Raw genomic sequence first — 20,581 nt, 5'->3', positions numbered from 1 at the left:
AATAACCACCAATGAGACAGAACACAAAACCTTTCCTATTATGAATTAAAGGAAATTGAGAAGCTTGGATACATGTTCACAAGAACCATTCAAGAGAATATCTCAAACCAAGGCCCTAACTGAGCAGGTAAAAAGCAAATTAAACAAATGTCCCCTATCTTTACTGCTGCTCTGAATGCTTAACAGAATGAACATGAAAACTAAATGGAAGTTTCTCCTTCCCAGCTCACCATTTCTGGGCCTTAACCGGACAATAATGGCTGAGGCAGTGATAATGCAAATATTTCTCCTTCCTGGGGTGCTTTCATTACTAGAGTGATGAGAGAATTTCTGCTGGAAGTGGACTGGATCTAACTCTGAGGAGCAAGACTCTGGAGAAGTCTCAATCTGCTATATTCATCATTTCAGAAAATCTGTAAACTCCTTTATGTTGGCTTAAGAAGTAAGACTGGCCGAAACCGGTTTGGCTCAGTGGATAGAGCGTCGGCCTGCGAACTGAAAGGTCCCAGGTTCGATTCCGGTCAAGGGCATGTACCTGGGTTGCGGGCACATCCCCGGTGGGGGATGTGCAGGAGGCAGCTGATCGATGTTTCTCTCTCATCGATGTTTCTGACTCTCTATCTCTCTCCCTTTCTCTCTGTAAAAAAATCAATAAAAATATAAAAAAATAAATAAAAAAAAAAAGAAGAAGACTGGAACATTTGGACTTTATTCACGCTTTTATGTGATGCTATGGGTATGGAAAATTTCTGAAATAAAAGTAAAGACATTTTTTCCCCTTCTAATGTTCCATATAAAAGGTTGAAAAACAGGTGCTACCAGTAAGAAATGCATGATTTATTAGATAATTAAGGGTGAGATAGCACCGGAAATAAAAACTTTATATACTTGTAGCCATTTCCAAGTTCACACATGCACAAAAAAAAGAATTACTCCTTAATGTATTATTTATTAATGCTAAACACACAGTCATCTTATTTCTTAAAGCTCTTATATACTTTTAAACCAGTACTACATGATGAAATAGCTACACAATAAGTTATTAATTATGTGTCAGAGCAGAGTCAAGATGACAAAAAGAGTGCAATTTTGGTGAAAGCTTTAAAGAGATGCTGGAGAGTTCCAGAGTGCTGCTTGTGCAGGGATTAGCCTGCTAAAGGGACCGTGACTTTAGGAGAGAAACCCTTTCCTTAGCCTCATCCTTAGAGAAAGATGTTACACTTTTAAAACAATAATCTACCTTTAAAAAATGCAAATACATTTATATGTAAAAATGTAAACGGACCTAAAAATAGTTTTAATTTTTAAAAAATGCACGTATCTCTTAGAAGCAGAAACTCAAAATAACTGATTATACCTCAAAAATATATTGCCATATATTTTCCTTCATCAGAATTAGCAAGTTGCTAACTTACTAGGTTTCTAAGGGAATAGGATCTAGAGTATTTCAAGGAGGCAGCAGGAAAGGTGCAAGGACTTTCGGGAAGGGTCGGAGAGCAAAGTAGAGAATGTTGTGAACCCAGCCTGCAGGTAAATAACAGCAGCAGCAGCTTATATTCCTTTTATCCATGCTTACTGTGAAATGGAAATAAGCCAAACACTTCAAAGGCATCATTTCATTTAATCTAAAGGCACCTATATATATGGTACTTTTATATGGGATGGCTATTCTCCCATTTTACAAATGAGTAAACTGAGCATTTACATTAAGTAGCTCCCACAGTATTACACAGCAGAAGAGTCTACAGATCTGATCCTTCTAACCATGAAGCCCACAGAGTTCTGTGGCATTCTGACACAGACCACCAACGACCACTCAGTTATTGTTGTGTTGTGTTAGGACCTGTTCAATTGTTGGTATTATTTAGTAATGTTGTTAAACAAGAATGATCAATAGGCATTATGACTGGTGTGTTTATGGGGAAGGAAGTGGCTTTAACGATGTCAGGCAAATAGGGTTCAATTAGGCAGAGCAATGGAGCCAATTTAAACAATCTGTAGGTAAATATCTTAAGCTGCTGAATTAAAAGAAGGCATGACTTGTCCTCATACCTGTGAAGCCGCACTCCGTCCCAAGAAATTACTAGAGAAGCTTATTTCAGAAACCAAAAGCCTTCCCTCTAAGATCAGGAATAAAACAAGGATGTCCACTCTCACCACTTCTATTCAGCATAGCACTGAAGTCCAAGCCACAGCAATCAGACAAGACAAAGAAATTAAAGGCATACAAAATGGAAAGTAAAACTCTCATCATTTGCAAATGACAATATACTACATATAGAAAAGTTGAAAGACTCCACCCAAAAAACTGTTAGAACTAATAATTAGCTTTAGTAAAGTTGTAGGACACAAAATCAATATATTGAAATCTATTGCATTTCTGTACACCAATAATGAATAAGAAAAAATAAGAAATCAATCCCATTCACAATTGCATTAAAAAGTATAAAATACCTAGGACTAAATTTAACCAGAGGTGAAAGACCTGTATACCAAAAAACTAAAAGAGGTTGGAGAAAGAAATTAAACAAGATACAAATAACTGGAAGGATATACCTTGCTCATAAATTGAGAGGATTAATATTGTTAAACTATCCTTACTACCTAAAGTAATATACAGATTCAATTCAATCCCTATTAAAATACCAATGACATTCTTCTCAGAATTAGAACAACTAATCCTAGAATTTATATGGAACCACAAAGACCCCAAATAGCCAAAGAAATCTTTAAAAAGAACAAAGTGGGAGGTATCATGCTCCCTGATATAAAACTATACTAGAAAGCTACAATAATCAAAACAGTACGGTGTTAGTAAAAAAAAAAGAAAAATAGGCATACAGACCAATGGAACAGAACTGAGAGCCCAGAAACAAGCCCACACATACGTGGACAATTAATTTTCAACAAAGGAGCCAAAAACATACACTGGAGAAAGGAAAGCCTCTTCAATAAATGGTGTTGGAAGAATTGGAAAGCCACATGCAAAATAGTAAAACCAGACACTACTATCAGATACCATACATAAAAATTAACTCAAAATGGGTTAAAGACTTAAACATAACACCTGAAACAAAATATGTAGAAGAAAGCATAGGGACTAAACTTATGGACTGTGTTCTCAGAGAGGTTTTTGTGAACTTGACACCAAAGGCACAAGAAGTAAAACCAAAAATAAATGAATGAGACTATATCAAACTAAAAAGCCTTTGCACAGCCCTAGCTGGTTTGACTTAATGGACAGAGCGTCGACCTGCGGACTAAAGGGTCCCAGGTTCGATTCCAGTCAAGGGCACATGCTCAGGCTGCGGACTCTACCCCCGGTAGGGAGCGTGCAGGAAGCAGCCAATCAATGATTCTCTCTCATCATTGATGTTTCTCTCTCTCTCTCCCTCTTCCTTCCTCTCTGAAATTAAATAAAAATATATTTTTTAAAAAAGCGCTTCTGCACAGCAAAAGAAACCATCAACTAAACAAAAAGGCAACCAACTGAAAGGGAAAAGGTATTTGCAAATGATACCTCTGATAAGGGGCTAATATTAATATCCAAAATATAAAAAGAACTCATATAATTAACAACAACAAAAAATCCAATTTTAAAAAAGGCAGAAGACCTGAATAGACATTTTCCTAAGACATACAGATGGCCAACAGATATATAAGAAAATGCTCAACTTCATTAGCTATAAGTGAAATGTAAAAACACAATGAGATACCAGTTCACACCTACTAGAAGGGTTATCATCAATAAGACAAAGAAATAAGTGTAGGAGAGGATGTGGACAAGAAAGAATCCTCAGACATTGCTGGTGGGAATATAAATGCATACAGCCACCATGGAAAACAGTATAGAGGTCCCTCAAAAATTAACAACAGAGCTACCATATGACCCAGCAATCCCTCTTTGGGTACCTTCCTGAAAAAATGTGAAAATATTTATTTGTACAGATATATGTACCCATATGTTCACTGCAGCATTATTCTTAATAGCAAGATATGGAAACAACCTCACAACAGATGACTGAATAAAGAAGATGTGGTACATATACACAATGGAATACTACTCAGACATAAAAAAGATGAAATATTGCCATTTTCAACAACATAGATCCTAAGAGTATCATGCTAAGTGGAATAAGTCAGATGTTGAAGGACAAGAACCATATGATTTCACTCATATCCTATACTAGAGGCCCGGTGCACAAAAATTTGTGCACTCGGGGGGAAGGGGAGGGTCCCTCAGCCTGGCCTGAGCCCTCTCACAATCCGTGACCCCTCAGGGGATGTTGGAGAGCCGGTTTTGGCCCAATCCCGTAGGCCAGGCCAAGGGACCCCACTGGTGCATGAATTCGTGCACTGAGCCTCTAGTGTGGGATATAAAATAGAAAGCAACAAACAAACAAACAAAAATAAATTCATTGACAGACAACAGAGAGGAGGGGGAGGATGAAAAGGGTAAAGGAGGTCAAATACATGGTGATAGAAGGAGACTAGACTTTGGGTGGTGAGCACATAATGCAATATACAGATGATGTATTACAGAACTGCATGCCTGAAACATGTTATTATCCAATGTTACCAAAAATTTTTTAATTTTTTTAAAAAAGTACAAAGAGTTCCCTCAAACTCCTTGCCCCCTTACACACACAACCTACCCCACTTTCAACAACCAGTGTGGGACATTTGTTAGAATAAAGGAACATGGGCACAATTATTATCCAAGTATTATCTAAGTATTCTTCATACCTTAATTGCAACAATTCCCTCACATGACCCTTCCAGGCCAGCCAGACCAGTTCACTGACTATCCTGTGACATACATAGCAAGAGACATGATTAGTTACTCCTGTCTCCAGGCCCCTGTCCCATGGACATGTCCTCAGTCAAGAAGACTGAGTGTTCTCCCTCTACTGACCTCCAAGACCTGGCTCAGGGATCACAGAAAGAGTGTTTTTGACCTTGCAAGCCCACAGAGCCTTGGGCCATCTCTGAACATCTCGTAACAGAGAAGGTCTAATAATTTACATCACAGCAGCAGGAGTTTTCCCAAGGGGCTACTGTCAAGCAGAGAAGACTTATTTGCGAGTGTTAATTCTGGAATGATTAGTGAACTTCGATTAGACAAGTTTGCTAAGCATCAGTTAGCTTTACAGTTGTGCCCCATTAACCATTATTTCTCCATTACAAATAAATCTCTTATCACTAGAAGAGTATTGAACCTAGTCCTTCCAACCCCAAACAATCCAACTAGCTGCCTGATAGTCTGACTTTTTCACTTTATGAAGCCTGAATAGGTAACAAGCCACCCACCCCTTGCAGGCTGCAGGGTTGAGAAAGACAGTTGCCTTCTTCACGTGTGCATTGGGAGGAATGAGCTGATTGCCAAACACCTAAAAAGGAAAAAAGACAAGTTGTAAGTCAATGTCCTTTTATTCAGTTAGTGATCACATATATTCTTTCGTTCCAAAAGAATTTATTCCCAGAAGATGTAATATCTACTCCAGCAGAAAAAATGTTCTCATGATTTCATATTCACAAAACACCATAAACAACAGCACAAAAGTGTGCCATTATTTAATAAGCTGAATTGTATATTGTAGTAAACAAACCTTACTTTACCTACTAGAAGTAAGTTTTCTTTTCTCCATATGATATGGCTATGTTTATTATAAACCCAAGATGAGTAAGACATCAGTCTGTCAGAAGGGAATTTTAATCCACTTGTCTTTAGATTTCAGAGTATAATCTTTTTCTACTTCAACTTATTATTAAAGCTTGTTCATGAAGAATCTTTGTGTTATTAATCTATTAATCTTCATATCTTTATAGATTATATACATGTATGTCTATATATATGTGTATATATATGTGTGTGTGTGTGTATATATATGTATATATATATATATATACTAGGGGCCCGGTGCACGAAATTCATGCACTGGGTGTGTGTGGGGAGGGGAGTGTCCCTCAGCCCAGCCTGCCCCCTCTCACATACTGGGAGCCCTCATGCGTTGACCCCCATCACCCTCCAATCGCAGAATCAGCCCCTTGCCCAGGCCTGATGCCTCCGCCAGAGGCATAGACCCCCATCACCCTCCGATCGCCTGATCAGCCCCTTGCCCAGGCCTGACGCCTCCGCCAGAGGCATAGACCCCCATCACCCTCCGATCGCCTGATCAGCCCCTTGCCCAGGCCTGACGCCTCCGCCAGAGGCATAGACCCCCATCACCCTCCAATCGCCTGATCGGCCTCTTGCCCAGGCCTGACGCCTCCGCCAGAGGTGTCAGGCTTGGACAGGGGACCCCCATCTTCCCCTGATCACTGGCTCTGGCCCCCGCCCAGGCCTGAGGCCTCTGACCCAGGCTTCAGGCCTGGGAAAGGGGACCATCATATCCCCCCAATCCCCGGCTCCGCCCCCCACCCAGGCCTGATGCCTCGGCCAGAGGAGTGGACCCTCATCACCCTCCGATCACCAATCACCGGATCGGCCCCTTGACCAGGCCTGAGGCCTCTGGCAGAGGTGTCAGGCCTGGGCAGGGGACCCCCAGCTCCCCACGGTTGCAGGCTCCGCCCCTGCCCAGGCCTAATGCCTCTGGCCTAGGTGTCTGGCCCGGGCAGCGGGGACCCGCAGCTGCAGCGGCCCCGCGATCGTGGGCTCCGCTTTAGGCCCAGGCAAGGGACCCCTAGCTCCCGGGACTGCCAGCTTCGACCGTGCCCAGCTCCCATCGCTGGCTCCACCCCTACTTCCTGCTATCACTGGCCAGGGCGGCAAAGGCGCCTGATTCTCTGATCATGGCTGGGGGGCAGGGCAAAGGCGGCCCCAGGGCCGCCTTTGCCCTGCCCCCCAGCTCTTAGCTCCCCCCTGGGTTTCTGATCACTGTCAGTGGCCGGGGGCTTCTTCCTGCTTTCCCTTTCGCCTCCCTGCATTGTGCCTACATATGCAAATTAACCGCCATCTTGTTGGCAGTTAACTGCCAATCATAGTTGGCAGTTAATTTGCATATAGCCCTGATTAGCCAATGAAAAGGGTATCGTCGTATGCCAATTACCATTTTTCTCTTTTATTAGATAGGATGTGTGTATGTGTGTGTGTGTATATATATATATATATATATATATATATATATATATATATATATATATATATATATATATATCAAATAACCCTAATATGCTATCTGCATCCTCTTCTTTGCTACCTTGTATGATAACTAAATAGCATCCCCTGTCACAGGGAAAGAAATGTAATTAGTGTTTACTTAGCACCTCGTATTTGCCACGTTCACACTTTATTCTTAGTTCTCAGAAACCTCAGAGGTCTTAAATATTCTCATTTTTATAGATTAGAAAAACAAGATTCAGAAAAATTAACTCAGTCACATTGTTAATATATTGCAGCCTAGAATGTACATCTATCTAACTACAAAACCCAAACTTTTCCTACGTTATCAACTCTAAAGAGCAGATCGAGGACAAGGCAGAATGAAGAAGCAGAGGTCTAGGCCTGGGGACTAGAAGGAGCTACTGCTATTGCGTCTGGGTTAAACAAGATCAACAGAAAGAATGGGAGGAAGAAAGCACCACAAAGGGCGAAATTCCAAGTCTTAGATGGTGGGGAGCAGGTCTGGGCCAAGAAGGCAGAATTCAACTACAGAAGTACAAAGTAAATATAGGAAAAAATGAAAGTTAATGAGGTTTTTACTAAATAGCTGTCTCTAACTCCACCTCCACCCTGAGAGTCTACTGGAGATCCTTTCTCACCATTGTCTAATTCCTGCTTTAAAAAAAAATTTTTTTTTGCTGAATACTTCAGAAAGACATACTGTTTCTTTGTTAAAAAAAATTTCTGATATATTATAATTTCTACTCTGTTTTCACTCTTACTGAATTAGACCTTAACATTTTGCTGCCAAATCTCCAAATATTATAATTTGTTCTTGTTCTATCCATATTATTTCTGCAATGTGGCCAGAAAGAATATAATGAACCAGGTTCCTATTCCAACCTGACTCTAGATCTATAGTTCCAGATTATTCCTCCTTGTCCTGGTTTCTAGTCTCTTGCAACTCAAGTCTCAAGTTTACAGCTGGTAAATGAGTTTATGTAAGACTACAGTGAGCTAAGTTTTCATGAGATAAAAAAGAATCATATTTTTTCAAGAATTCAGACTGTGAAGGGAAGGGTATAAACAGGAAAAGTAACTAGAGGAGGCTATCAGAATGAATTCACTTACATCAGATAGAGGAGCTAAACGTGTCCTGGGAAGTGGAGAATTAGAACAGTGGGAAGAGGTAAAATATAAGAAGGGGGAAACAACTCAAGGAACAGAGTCTCTGAAAAAATAAGAGGAGATGAAATTCAGGACAGAGGTGGAGGCATCTTTCTTAAGAAAGGGAGGACCCTACAGCCATTCTTAGAAAAAAAGGTTCCCCGTCCCAAGGAACTTTCCAGTTGCTAATGGCAAATTAGCTTGGGGTGGGGACCGCCTCAACTTGAATATACAGTTTGATTTCCAAAACAACTAGAGTCATATGAGATAAAACAAGCAAAGAAGTAATACAATTCTGGAAATGCAGATTTAGAACAAGTAGATAACCACTCGAGAGAGGGGTTTACCAATAGTACCTACTGTCACTGTCGCTGTCACCCATGAAAACATCTCCAGACCAATCAGCACGCTCACCACCCACGTCTCCTACTATAAGCATCACACCTTTTTGAATTCCTGTTTCTTTTTTTGGTATTTCTGACATCATAAACTTAAATGTCATATAACAAAAGGGCAACTCAGTCATGGAAATTCACCTGCAAGGTAGAATGTACAAATTTGGAGGAAAGGGAAGACCAAAAATATGGTCTTTAACTTAAGAGGATTCACAAGTCAACTGCAACTAATACAGCGAGATGCATGAATATTTAAGTCACTCTCTATGGGCTGGATAACAATGCATATGGTATGAGTCAGTTGGGCTAAAAGAGAAAGGCTTTAAAACATGAACCAACAATTATAACAAGTTTTGACTTGAAGAGGTAACACCTGTTCTGAACTGATATCTTTGGGGGGTTATTCGGATCAGGGATGATTCAGGATGTCCCATCCTCAAGGACAACTACAGATGGGAACTAATTTCCATGTGCTCTTAGGACTAATCCAGCAGTAAACAAATCTAAAGAGGTGGGTGTTAGAACTGCTTTTCAGCAGATGGTCAATTTCCTCCGGTTCTATTCAGAGTTGGCTCTTAGCCTGATTCATCCCCTGACAGTGGGAAAAAACAGCCAGACCTCCCAGATGCAAGGCACTGCACAAGTGCCCTGGAATAGTGCGAGTTTTCTGCACAACAGAGACAAGGTGGTTCTGACTGTTCCACAGCAAATGGCATTACCTGAGCTTCTTGACAGGCTGCTCTCCTTAGCAGGTTATCACTATCAAAGCAAACAAAAGATAGTGAGCGTTAGCTTTAATAAGTAGGCCAAAATTCAAACAAAACTTGTCGTTTTTTTAAAAATATGTACAACCTTCCCTACAAAATACCTACGTGAAAGTTTCTTAAAGACCTTATAACAAATTATGACCATGTCTGAAAAATACTTTCTCTGAATGAAACACTGTTAATTATTTCAGTATAAGGCAGGCAGATTAATGCTCCCTAAAACATCCATCGTAATCCCCAGAACCAGAGAGGACATTACCTTACAGATGTGATTAATTTAGGGGTGGAGCTGGGGAGGCTATTATGGACTGTGAAGGTGTGCCTAAGTTAATCACAGGGAAATTTTGCTGGCTGTGATGAGCGGCAAATCCGATTATGGGACAATGTTCAGAGAGGCAACCTTGCTGGTTTTGAAGACGGAAGTCAGGGATGTGGACACCACCTAGAAGCTGGAAGGCAAGGAAATGGGTTCCTCCCTAGAGCCTCCAGAAGGAGCGCAGCTCTTGCGGACACCTTGACCGGAGCCCAGTGAGACCTGTGTTGGATTCTAACCCACAGAACTGTAAGATAATAGACTGTGCTGTGTTAAATGACTAACTTTGTGATCATTTGTTAGGGCAGCCATAGAAAAGTACTGCACCTACCCTGCATTTTCTTACGCAGTGGAAATCCTTAGGTTATTCGCCAGAAATAAATTTGATGTTTAGTTGCTTCTGCTACTGTTTTATCTAACTCTTATTTTTTTTTTTATAACACTGTCTGACAGTGACTTATCATAAATGGAAAATTGTGGCATGAGACAAAATTTTGGCTTGCAAAAATAAAAAAAAATTCTATCAAAATACGTTCTCTAAAATGTGCTTATTATTTATATCATAAGAGCACTTTAAATGGCTGACTGCTGCACTGGTGGCTCAGCTGGTTGGAGCATCATCCCTACATCAAAAGGTTGCGGATGCCCTAGCCGGTTTGGCTCAGTGGTTAGAGTGTCAGCCTGTGAACTGAAAGGTCCCAAGTTCGATTCCAGTCAAAGGCACTTGATAGGGTTATGGGCTCAATCTCCAGTGGGGGGCTTGCAGGAGGCAGCCAATCAATGACTCTCTCTCATCTTTGATGTTTCTATCTCTCTCTCCCTCTTCCTTCCTCTCTGAAATCAATAAAAAAATATATTTTAAAAAAGGTTGCAGATGGCCAAGAGACATATAAAAAAAGGCTCAACATCATTCATTATCAGAGAGATGAAAATTAAAATGACAATGAGGTATCACTTCACACCTGTAGGAATGGCTACCATCAATAAATCAACAAACAACAAGTGCTGGTGAGGATGTGAAGAAAAAAGAACCCTAGTACACTGCTGGTGGGAATGCAGACTGGTACAACCACTATGGAAAACAAGGTGGAGTTTCCTCAAGAAATTAAAAATGAAACTGCCATTTGATCCAGTGATCCCACTTCTAGTGATATATCCTAAGAAGCCAGAAACACCGATCAGAAAGAATATATGGACCTATGTTCACAGCAGTGCAATTTATAATAGCTAAGATCTGGAAACAGCTCAAGAGCCCATCAGTAGATGAAAAAAAGTTGTGGTGCATTTACACATGGAATACTATGCAGCAGTAAAAAAGGATCTCTCACCCTTTAAGAAAGCATGGAGGGACCTGGAGAATATTATTCTAAGCAAGATAAGCCAGTCAGAAAAAGACAAATATCACATGATCTCACTTATAGACACTAAAGCATGCAAAAGACTGACGTATTTCAGAGACGGGGGCTGGGAAGAGATTAAACAAAGAACTTATATACATATATGCATAGTCCATGGGCAAACTATACTGTGGGGAAGGGGTAAGAGTGGGGTGGAGGAGAGAGGACATCTGTAATACTTTCAATGATAAAGATAAATTAAGAAAAAAAAAAGTTCTATTCTGGTCAGGATGGGGACAGGAAGCAACCAATGTTTCTCACATAGGTGTTTCTCTCTTCTCGTTCTCTTCCTCTCTCTCTTCTCTCTCTCTTCCTTTCCTCCTCTCCCTCTAAAATTAATTTAAAAAACAAACAAAAATAAAACATATCCTCAGGTGAGTATTTAAAAATAAATAAACAAATAAATAAATAAAATAAAATAAATGGTTGCTTGCCCACAGGGCTCCAGAGCTTTCTTGTAAGAGGCATCTCTAACACATGCTGCTGGCCCTAAGATAACTGTTCTTAATTAGGTTGAAGTTAAGAAAACAAGTACCCAGAAAGGATGACCAATAAATAATTTATAGAAAAAAGTTAAGAGAAATGGGTATTTCACTTACATTCTCTTTTTAGACCTTTCTCGTAACATCAAAGTCCTCAAATGTTGCATTTTTACAGTAATTCACATCTAATTTTGGTATTTGAGGCTGAACTAAAATAAACCACCCCTTGTATTTTGCCACAGGTGCAGTCACTGTCAGGTTTCACAGAGCATTCAGCTCCAATTAGGAAACACTAGCCCACGGGAGGGACCAGTGCTGCCCATCTAACCTCTGATCCATGTGCCGTTAAAACCATGACACCACTACCTCAAAGTGCACGATGTGCTCTAACCAAGACCTTATGGGCACCAGTCCCTTGTGAGGTCTTGCTCATAGGGACCGTTACTGCCAGGCTCAGTCCCCACTTGCCTGAGTGATACTACTCCACGACCACCCGGTGGCAAAGGGAGTTAGTTGTACAAGCTTCCTCTCCGCCCTCACCCAAGATCCACTGATATTCATGCAGTCCCCCCCCCCCGCCCACATACACACACACACAGACACGATAAGGAAAATTCAGTGTACAAACTAGTAACACATTTTAAAATACTTAACATGTCCACAACCCTTTATAATTGACTTGATCCCTCACATTTATAATCTTTTATACAAGGTAAAATACTGAGCCGTCAGCAACCATGCATCAGAGAATACAACAAGGTTCTGTGTGGTAACCTGAGCATTGTGACCAGATCCCCCTGGACTGGAATCCCCAATCCAGCTTCTCCCCTACCCTGAGGGTACCGCTTCCAGCCTGGCCAACTGCTCCTCCTACTACCTGCTTTAATGCCTTTCCTAGTACAGGGATTAACCTGTGCCTCCAATCTCTGATTCTACAAACATATCCTGAGGATCATGCTGTACAAGTCCTCTCTGCTTCTATAAAAGCAAAGTATGCCTGTCTCCATGTCCCTATCCTTTCCCCAGCCGGCTCCTCCCTTTTCCTAGGGACAGGCCTCTGAAGGTTCTGGCTCCACTGGGTCACAGCAGAGGCCATCTTCCTCACATTTCTGCCACAGATTCCTGTGGATCTAGCTGGCAAGAGAACAGTCCCAAATATGGACAAGAATATGGGCTAGCACCTGTTTTCCTCAATTCTTTTTCACTAGAAGTAAAATTCTGATGGTTAACTTGTAATTAAGAATATTACTAAAGATGTCTCTCTTGAGCTTACCAACACTGCTTATTTTATCAGAGTGCTATTCAAAATCAAAAGACTTTTCTGATAGTTAATTTCCTGAATTTTAATGTGTCAAATGGAATATGCTGTCAGTCCTATCTGTGAGAAAGCCAGAATATGTATCAATTTAGATACTACAGAAGAAAATCTCATTATAATCATACTTTTATTAAGTATCAAAAATACTTAATATTTTTGATATTAAATATTTGGTCTTCCACCTTGGTCTTCCTCTGTGAACCAAGCTCTTTCTAAAAATCAAACATATTCTCAAAGAAAAAAGATTTCTCCCACTGAGATAATTCTGGTGGTCTGTAGCAAGCTCTGAAAACTATTTCAAAAGAGAAATTCCCAAACTGTTTCCGTAACAGCAGCATTGTTGGAATAAAGAGAAAGTAAGTTAAAATTCACCGAGCAACTACCCTGTACTGGGTACGACAGCAGATGGTTTCATAAACCTTGAATCTCTGTAACAACCTCGCACCCCAGGCATCCTTGTCTCATTTTAACAAATGAGGAAGTTGAGGCCCGGAGAAGGAAAGTGACTTGCCCAAGAGCACAGTGTTACTAAGTGGCAGAGCTGAAATCCAAGCCCACGCCAACCTGATGCTGATACAAATGCTTTAGTGCATTTTCTTCATAATGTCAGACAATACAACATGGGCAATGATCATCTGGATGTATATTTTATAGGACATTTGTTAAATTAATCACATTACTTCTAGTCTTATCTAATCTAACTGTTAGATATGCATTATTTAATATTTTTGTACGCTCTGGTGCATAAAGCTGCCCCAAATAATTGGTGAAGCAAGCTCATTCAACACAAAGTGCCAGGTACAGTACATAAACACGATTTGGCCCTGTCCTGAAGAAACTCGGGACCAAGTGACAAAGAACAGCTTTAGGTAAAAATCAGTGGTACAGGAAAAGGCATGTTTTTGATAAATAACGTGCCAGCACTATGCTAGGTGTCTGGGATATACTGGTAAATAAGCCCAACATTCCCCATCTCCATACAGTTTACTGTTTAGAAGGAAGAAGGACAACTCAACAGGCAATCATCATGTGATTTTGCTTCTATCTGCTCCATAAAAGAGACACATTATAAGGGGTAGCTAACCTAGTCTTGAGGAAGTGACACTGAAGTAGAGATCCAGGGAACAAATCAAAAGTAACCAGGCAAAAATAGGAAGGAATTTAAACCTGGGCAAAGGAAGCAGCAGGTGAAAAGCCCGCAAGTGCTAGAACAGGACTAATATGGAGCCCTGAAGGCAGTGTGGGGCAGCGGGAGGCAGCATGCCTTGGGAGAGGCAGCGAGAGAAGAGGTTTGAGGAGCCAGGGGCCTTTTAAGCTAGTTAAGGAATTTGGATTTTATCCTAAAGGCCATTTTAAGAAGAGAACTGATGTAACTAGCTTTACATTTCTGAGGGATCATTCTGGTTGCAGTGTGAACACAGCACTGGTCAAAGGAAGGCAATTTAGGGAGACCAGGGAGGGCTCTTCCAGAATTGCAGGTCGGTAATAACAGCGATGACTGGCAGCTGGAGCCTGGCAACAGGGACAGCGTGAAAAGGACAGATTCAGCAGATATTGAGGAGGTAAACTTAAGGGCTGGCTTGTGGAAATTAAAGGAAAGGGAGGGATCAAAGACAGTGCCTAAGTTTCTGCCTTGACCCATCTGACCGAAGGTGATGCTCTTCACAGAGATGAAATGCAGGAGGAGGTAGGCACAGGTCCAGGAGGAAGCAGCTGAGTTTAGCTCTGGATCTGTTGATCTGAGATAGTGAGCAGACTTCAGGTGGAGGTGTCCAGGAGACAGCTGGAAACACACATCTGGAATTGCAGTCTACCATCCTGACTAAAGATATACATGGTAAGAGGAGGGATGAGAGTGGATAAGATTGTACGAGTAGGGTGAGCTGGGCATTGGGACAGCTTTCAGAACACACCAACTGAAGCTCAAGTAACCTAACACGGCGCCTCACCTGAAAGCCAAAGGAAAAATGCGGTGGAACAGAGGGAAAGGTTAAGCACATTTTCCTCATCTCCCATCTTCCCCTTGATGCTGCCTCATCTCTCGACAAACTGCATGTTTTGCTGTTCCTAAAAGACACAATGACTAACCCCTCCAAGGACTGACCATTTTATCCCTCCGTCTTTAAGAAATAGAAGGCCAAACACATACCACCCACACTCTTACTGCACCACATAAAACTGATTGTCTTAGCTTTCTTTCGTGACTGTAAGCATCTTGAAGTCATGGATTGGCTAGTTCACCACTTTCTCTTCTATAGCACAGATTCACAGATAGAAGGGACTTAACAAATACCCATTTAATCAATGCGTGGCAAATGTTTGAACAGGAGAGACTGACGCACTGTGCTCAGAAAGGCTGGCTTTGTCCTGTGGGGAAAACTGAAGGTTATTCTCTGTGTGAGTATTTGGCAAGCTTGAACCAAGGGATCAAAGGGGATGGTCCTTCAGTGTGATTACCACCAAAGGCAAGAGGAAGGATCACTGTGCTGAGCACAGGAGAGGATTAAAAACTTACAACAGTCTCGGGAGTGTTACTAGAGCAAGATGACCCAAGGGTGTGTGTGACTGTGTGTGTTTAGGGCGAGGGTAATGGAACTAGAACCCTCTAAAAAGGCTAAGCGAGGAACAAGAAATGTTCCAGTGGCTGAGTCTGGTCATCAGAGAAATCCCAGATTGCTAATGGGTCAAGAATCTGAATGTGAGCTAAAGACCCTGTTACAAAAAAAAAAAAAGTACTGTATATAAATTCCAAGCCCATGTTCTTTCCTCTTTTCACTGCTCCATGCTGTCTCCAGGGTGAAGTGCGGTTAAACACAATTTAAAGAGGTGCTACAAGATGTAGTCATACCAGAAAGGGTCCCCAAAGCCCTGCTCAGTCCTCAAATGCAGGTTTTCTTTCTGAGGAATTAGAAGCTTCTGGATTATAAAGTGAAAAAGCATGCTGATGTCACTCAGCCAGAGGCTTTAAAGCACAGGACCATGCTGCTTCCACGGGAAATGAGACGCTCTTGATTTATTCTGAGCCATAAATGTTTTACTTATTACTTTAGGACTGCAAGATAAGATAAGTTGTTATTTCAATAACAACTTTACACAGAGAAAAAAATCACATTGATCCATTCTCTTTCCCTAAAACCAGTATTTCCCGCTACAGTCCAGAGGCAAGTCGAACAATTTCTATGGCCCGCTTTTCCCTTGGTGTATGCAAATAGTTTCTGCTTCACACAAAACACATTTCAAGTTTCGATGTTTATAGCAACTACTTCCACTTATCCAAGCTTCCCAGGATAATTAATCACTACATTGCCAGGGGCGGTGCCCACTGGTTGCCTATGTAACAGCGGGAATGGGATAGAAATGGAAGCAAAGATGAAAATGCACCTTGGAGAAGGGGTGCTCTAATGTGCAGAGGGTGAGAGCTTTTTCAAACTACACATTGCCCCCCACTTCCCATACACCCACTCCCCACCCACACAGATGATGATCTGGCAGTGAGGCTCTGCATCCATGGGAAAACGCTGACCACGTCTGCAAAGAGAAAGACATGTGTCCGAAGGGGGAAATGTCAGTGCTAAGGAAGAATGCCTGACCTTCTGGCCCTAAAGACTGTTCCCTCGGACAGGGGAAAATACGCAGTGTGAGAGGTCAGAAACTCTAAGATAGCAGTAAAAATGTTAATGATTTTTACAAGGATTTTAGGGCCTCCAGGTCTGGTCTTTCCACCAACCAAAGGATGACAGTGTCTCTTCTTGTTCTCCAGGATTCCCCATCATGTCACCTGCTACTTAAGAATTTATATCTTCTTATCTGTCCTGAGCACAATGAGATAAAGAACTTCCCTAATGTCACAGAAGTATAAAGGGTCAGGAAGAAATCCTATTGATTACCATACAGTATGTGGTGACTCTTCATTTCAATACCCTTTAGAGTGCATAAAAGAAGGGGGAACATAGGAGCCCCCCAGGCAATCACTGGCCTTAAAACTCCATCATCTCTGTTGCTGATGGCGAAAGTTTAGCAAAAGAAAAAGAAAGTTAACAATGCCTACCATCCAATGCAAAGGATGAGTGCGTGGCATTGCTTTCATCTGGACCAGTAAAAAGTAACTACACCTGTGTTCAGGAATTTTGAGGCCAAATGGTACCTCTGAATGGATTTCTTTAGTTGGTGGTATATTTGGCAATGCAAAAATCAATATTTTAAACAACAATAATATAAAGCAAGCCAAGAGCATTTTCCCAAGACTAAACTTGGTGGATTAGGAAGGAAGGAAGGAAGGAAGGAAGGAAGGAAGGAAGGAAGGAAGGAAGGAAGGAAGGAAGGAAGGAAGGAAGGAACTGTAAATCTACTTTTGCCCCACCCTGTACCTATATGCTCTTCAATGTAACAAGCCACTGCTTGTAGAGATTTCAAGTGCCTCCTCACTTCCTGGGTTTTCTCCACAGCCATTTGCTCCAATTCACGATAGGAAATTACTTAATGAAAAATGGCATTCCCTGAGGGGTCCTTTCACTAACTCAGCTAGCCATTTTAGTCTGTTCTGTGGAACTTCTCCTCCACCAAAAAGATGGAAATGGATTCTGTAGGTTATCCCCCCATTCTACTGAGAAAAATACAGGTGGAAAGGCCTATATCTTCATATCTCTTTAAAAAACTTATTTTTTATTGATATTTAGAGAGAGAGGAAGGGAGAGGGAGAGAGAGAAGCATCAATGTGAGACTGAAACATCAATCAGTTGCCTCCTGCATGGCCCCTACCGGGACCAGGAATCAAATCAGCAACTTTTCAGTGCCCAGGTCAGTGTTCAGCCACCTGAGCAACAACAGCCAGGGCCACATCTTGCTCTTTTCCTCCTCTTAGAACATGTAATTATTCTATCTTCGCCCTCTTATTCTAGCCTCAGCTTTCCACAAAATATCAATTTCTATCCTACTCCAACATCCTAATATTCACAGGAGCCAAGTGAGTTGGCGGAGTTCCGTGGACTGTCTCAGACTGGCTGCTACGTTAATGTTCAATCCAATCGGCAATACCATCAGGTAAGACTTTCGCTGCCACTAAAGAGCATCGTTCTTTGAGCTGCTACCATCAGCCATTTTTCCAATGATTTCTACCCAGGCATAATTCTCCTAAGGATTCTAGTGACATTCTTTTATGGTTCATTTACTTCTACTTCCTGCTCTTTTTTCCATTTGTTCATTCTCACTTAACACCTCAATTTAAACATTCTATGCCAGATATTTTTCTTCCACTTACTGTATAACATTAACTTTACTAGGCAATCAAAACACTAGTTCTTTCTGTTTTATTGACCATTATACATTTGCATACACAACTACAAACATATAATGTTGAGTGTCAATTATACACAAGGTACTCGAATCTATAGAGATTATGACGGCTATTCAAGAAGACAAGCTGTCTCCCACCCAACAAGTTATTCTATACTTTGGGCTCCAGGATACAGGGTAGATCTGGACAACTTCTGATCTATAAACTCAAATTATATTGTCAGTATTTGTGCTGTTCCACGGCATGACATATTTGAGATGTCAGTTATTACCTAGAGAGGGGTCAGTTTTAGCATCAACAATGATTATTCTATCTGCAGTGCTGGAAGCAGCTAAACCACTAATTTAAATATCACTAAAAATTGTAACATCAACAAAACAAACTATAGCTCTATAGCTTAAATATATCTCCTGCCCTTCCATCTCAGCCCCCCCGCCCCCGCCGCAAACACCACTAAACACAAGGAAGAAACTAAATAATATATTTATTTTTAAAAAGAAAAATCTGTTTCTAAATAATCTGCTAAAAGAGCTGAAAGAAAAGGGAATATAATGAAATTACATTGCACTTAAAAAAAAAAAAAGGTTCCCTGATTACCAATCAAATCTGGGTTGATAGGCATATTATTTAATTGCCCATAAATGAGCTTCTTTAAATAGCACCTATTAATACCCCAAATTTCAGCATCCACTTGCACACAGAGAGACACACAAACCTTGTAACAGCTAAAAAGTAAAACAAACTGCTCTCTTAAAACTGCAACAAAATCTGAAATGAAGAGAAGCCATGAGGGGGAGAAGCTCTGGCTACCCTCTCCTGCAGCTGAACCAGTCAGGCCCGGACCCCTGACTGCCAAGACAGGCGCTTCCCCGACATCAAGTAAAACATCTGCTTTGCCCAAAATCCCAGAGATACAAACGAAGCACAAGACATTACTGAAATCATGATCTGTACCAAAAACAAAATAAAACACAAAAAAACAGGTCTAGTCAATCTCTCACCACCCACCACCCACTCCCGATTTAATGGTTATGGTAAGTGCATGCATAATTTCCCCCTGGAATCTAACATTTCCCCTTGGGTATCCTGTCAGGATCTCAAACTCAGCATATCTGAAAGGAAATATACTACCATCTCCTTAAACCAGTTCTCCTGGCAATTTTCCCCTTTAGCCAATTATCCTAGTCCTGAAGCCAAAACGTGATTTTCCTACCTTCCTCTCCTTGACTCAAACATCCAGTCATCTAGTAATACTAAGGGCTAGCATTTACTGAGATGTAGCTATGAGCCAGGCCCAGTATCAGGCACCTAACATCATCATCTCACTCAATCTTTACAACCAACCTGCTAAACAGATCTCATCATCCCCACTACCAAGGTTACGTTGATTAAGTAATTTGTTAAGGTCACAGAGCCAATAAGTAGCAAAACCCAAGCCCAATAGAAGTCTATCTGCCTATATATAGTGCACACGCTCAGGTATTATTCACACCATGACAAACCTCATACCTGCCCTTTTATTTTTCCTACTTCTAATGCCACTCTGGTTCTGGCCTTTCTTACCTCATATGTAAACTACAGATACATTCTCAACCTTTTAGACTTTCTATTGAAAAAAAAAAAAAATGCAACTCTATGCCAGTGTCTCAGTTGGTTGAATGATGTCCCATGCATGAGGAGGTCACTGGTTCCATTCCCGATCAGGGCACATACATGCCCAGGTTGTGGGTTTGATACCCAGTAGTGGGTGTGCAGGAGGCAGCTGATAGATGTTTCTCTTTCATCAATCTTTCCTATCTCTCTTTCACTTCCTCTCTCAAATCAATAAAAACATATTTTTTTTAAAAATGCAACTCTATAGTGAAGTCAAATTCTTTGCCAATCTCTGAGATACACTATGCATTTCCATTTCCTGCCTATGTTCAGGTCATTAACATCACTGAGAACACTGTCCTACTCACTCAAGGCCCAATTCAAATGACACCTTTGTTAGGACACTTTCTCTAATAAGGAGGGAAAATCCAAAAGAAGAGAAAGGGAAGTGCTACTTCTGACAGAGCACTTTCTGTGTGCCGGGCCCATGAGGAAACCTGCATGACCATCCAGTGAGGTGGGTACTGCTGTTTACGGACAGAGAACTGATTGACAGGGGTGTGCAGCTGCTAAGTGTAAAGTCCACATTCAAGTCCATACACGCAGTTGCTTCTCCTCCTTACTGTGTTGCTATAGTGAACTCTCAGGAGCCCCCTTCTTAACTTTCTAGTGGGGGGATCAGTCTGACCCCATCTGGATCCACAGCTCAATCTCAACATCGCCCAAAGTAGGACAACCAGAACCGTGTACTGCC

At 41.2% G+C, this 20,581-nt stretch overlaps 1 protein-coding gene across 12 annotated transcripts in view; it reads right to left on the bottom strand.

Moving 5' to 3' along the window:
• Window positions 1-20,581, bottom strand: part of AGK (acylglycerol kinase) — a 75,474-nt gene that overhangs the window by 36,713 nt on the left and 18,180 nt on the right. For 8 of the 12 annotated variants that reach the window (XM_059711997.1, XM_059712000.1, XM_059712004.1 and 5 more), the window contains 2 exons: window positions 9,384-9,423; window positions 5,311-5,390 (listed from right to left, as the gene is read on the bottom strand). The exons of 1 other annotated variant lie outside the window; for it this stretch is intronic. In XM_059711997.1, coding sequence (XP_059567980.1) covers window positions 5,311-5,390; window positions 9,384-9,423 — 120 coding nt within the window. The remainder of the gene's footprint in view (window positions 1-5,310; window positions 5,391-9,383; window positions 9,424-20,581) is intronic. 3 more of the 12 variants (XM_059712008.1, XM_059712007.1, XM_059712009.1) reach the window with 1 other exon arrangement.

This window comes from Myotis daubentonii, chromosome 10 (assembly GCF_963259705.1).
Source record: "Myotis daubentonii chromosome 10, mMyoDau2.1, whole genome shotgun sequence".
NCBI classification, from domain to species: domain Eukaryota; kingdom Metazoa; phylum Chordata; class Mammalia; order Chiroptera; family Vespertilionidae; genus Myotis; species Myotis daubentonii.
Note: the sequence above shows the minus strand (reverse complement) of the source record. Positions and strands in the feature narration are given on the sequence as shown.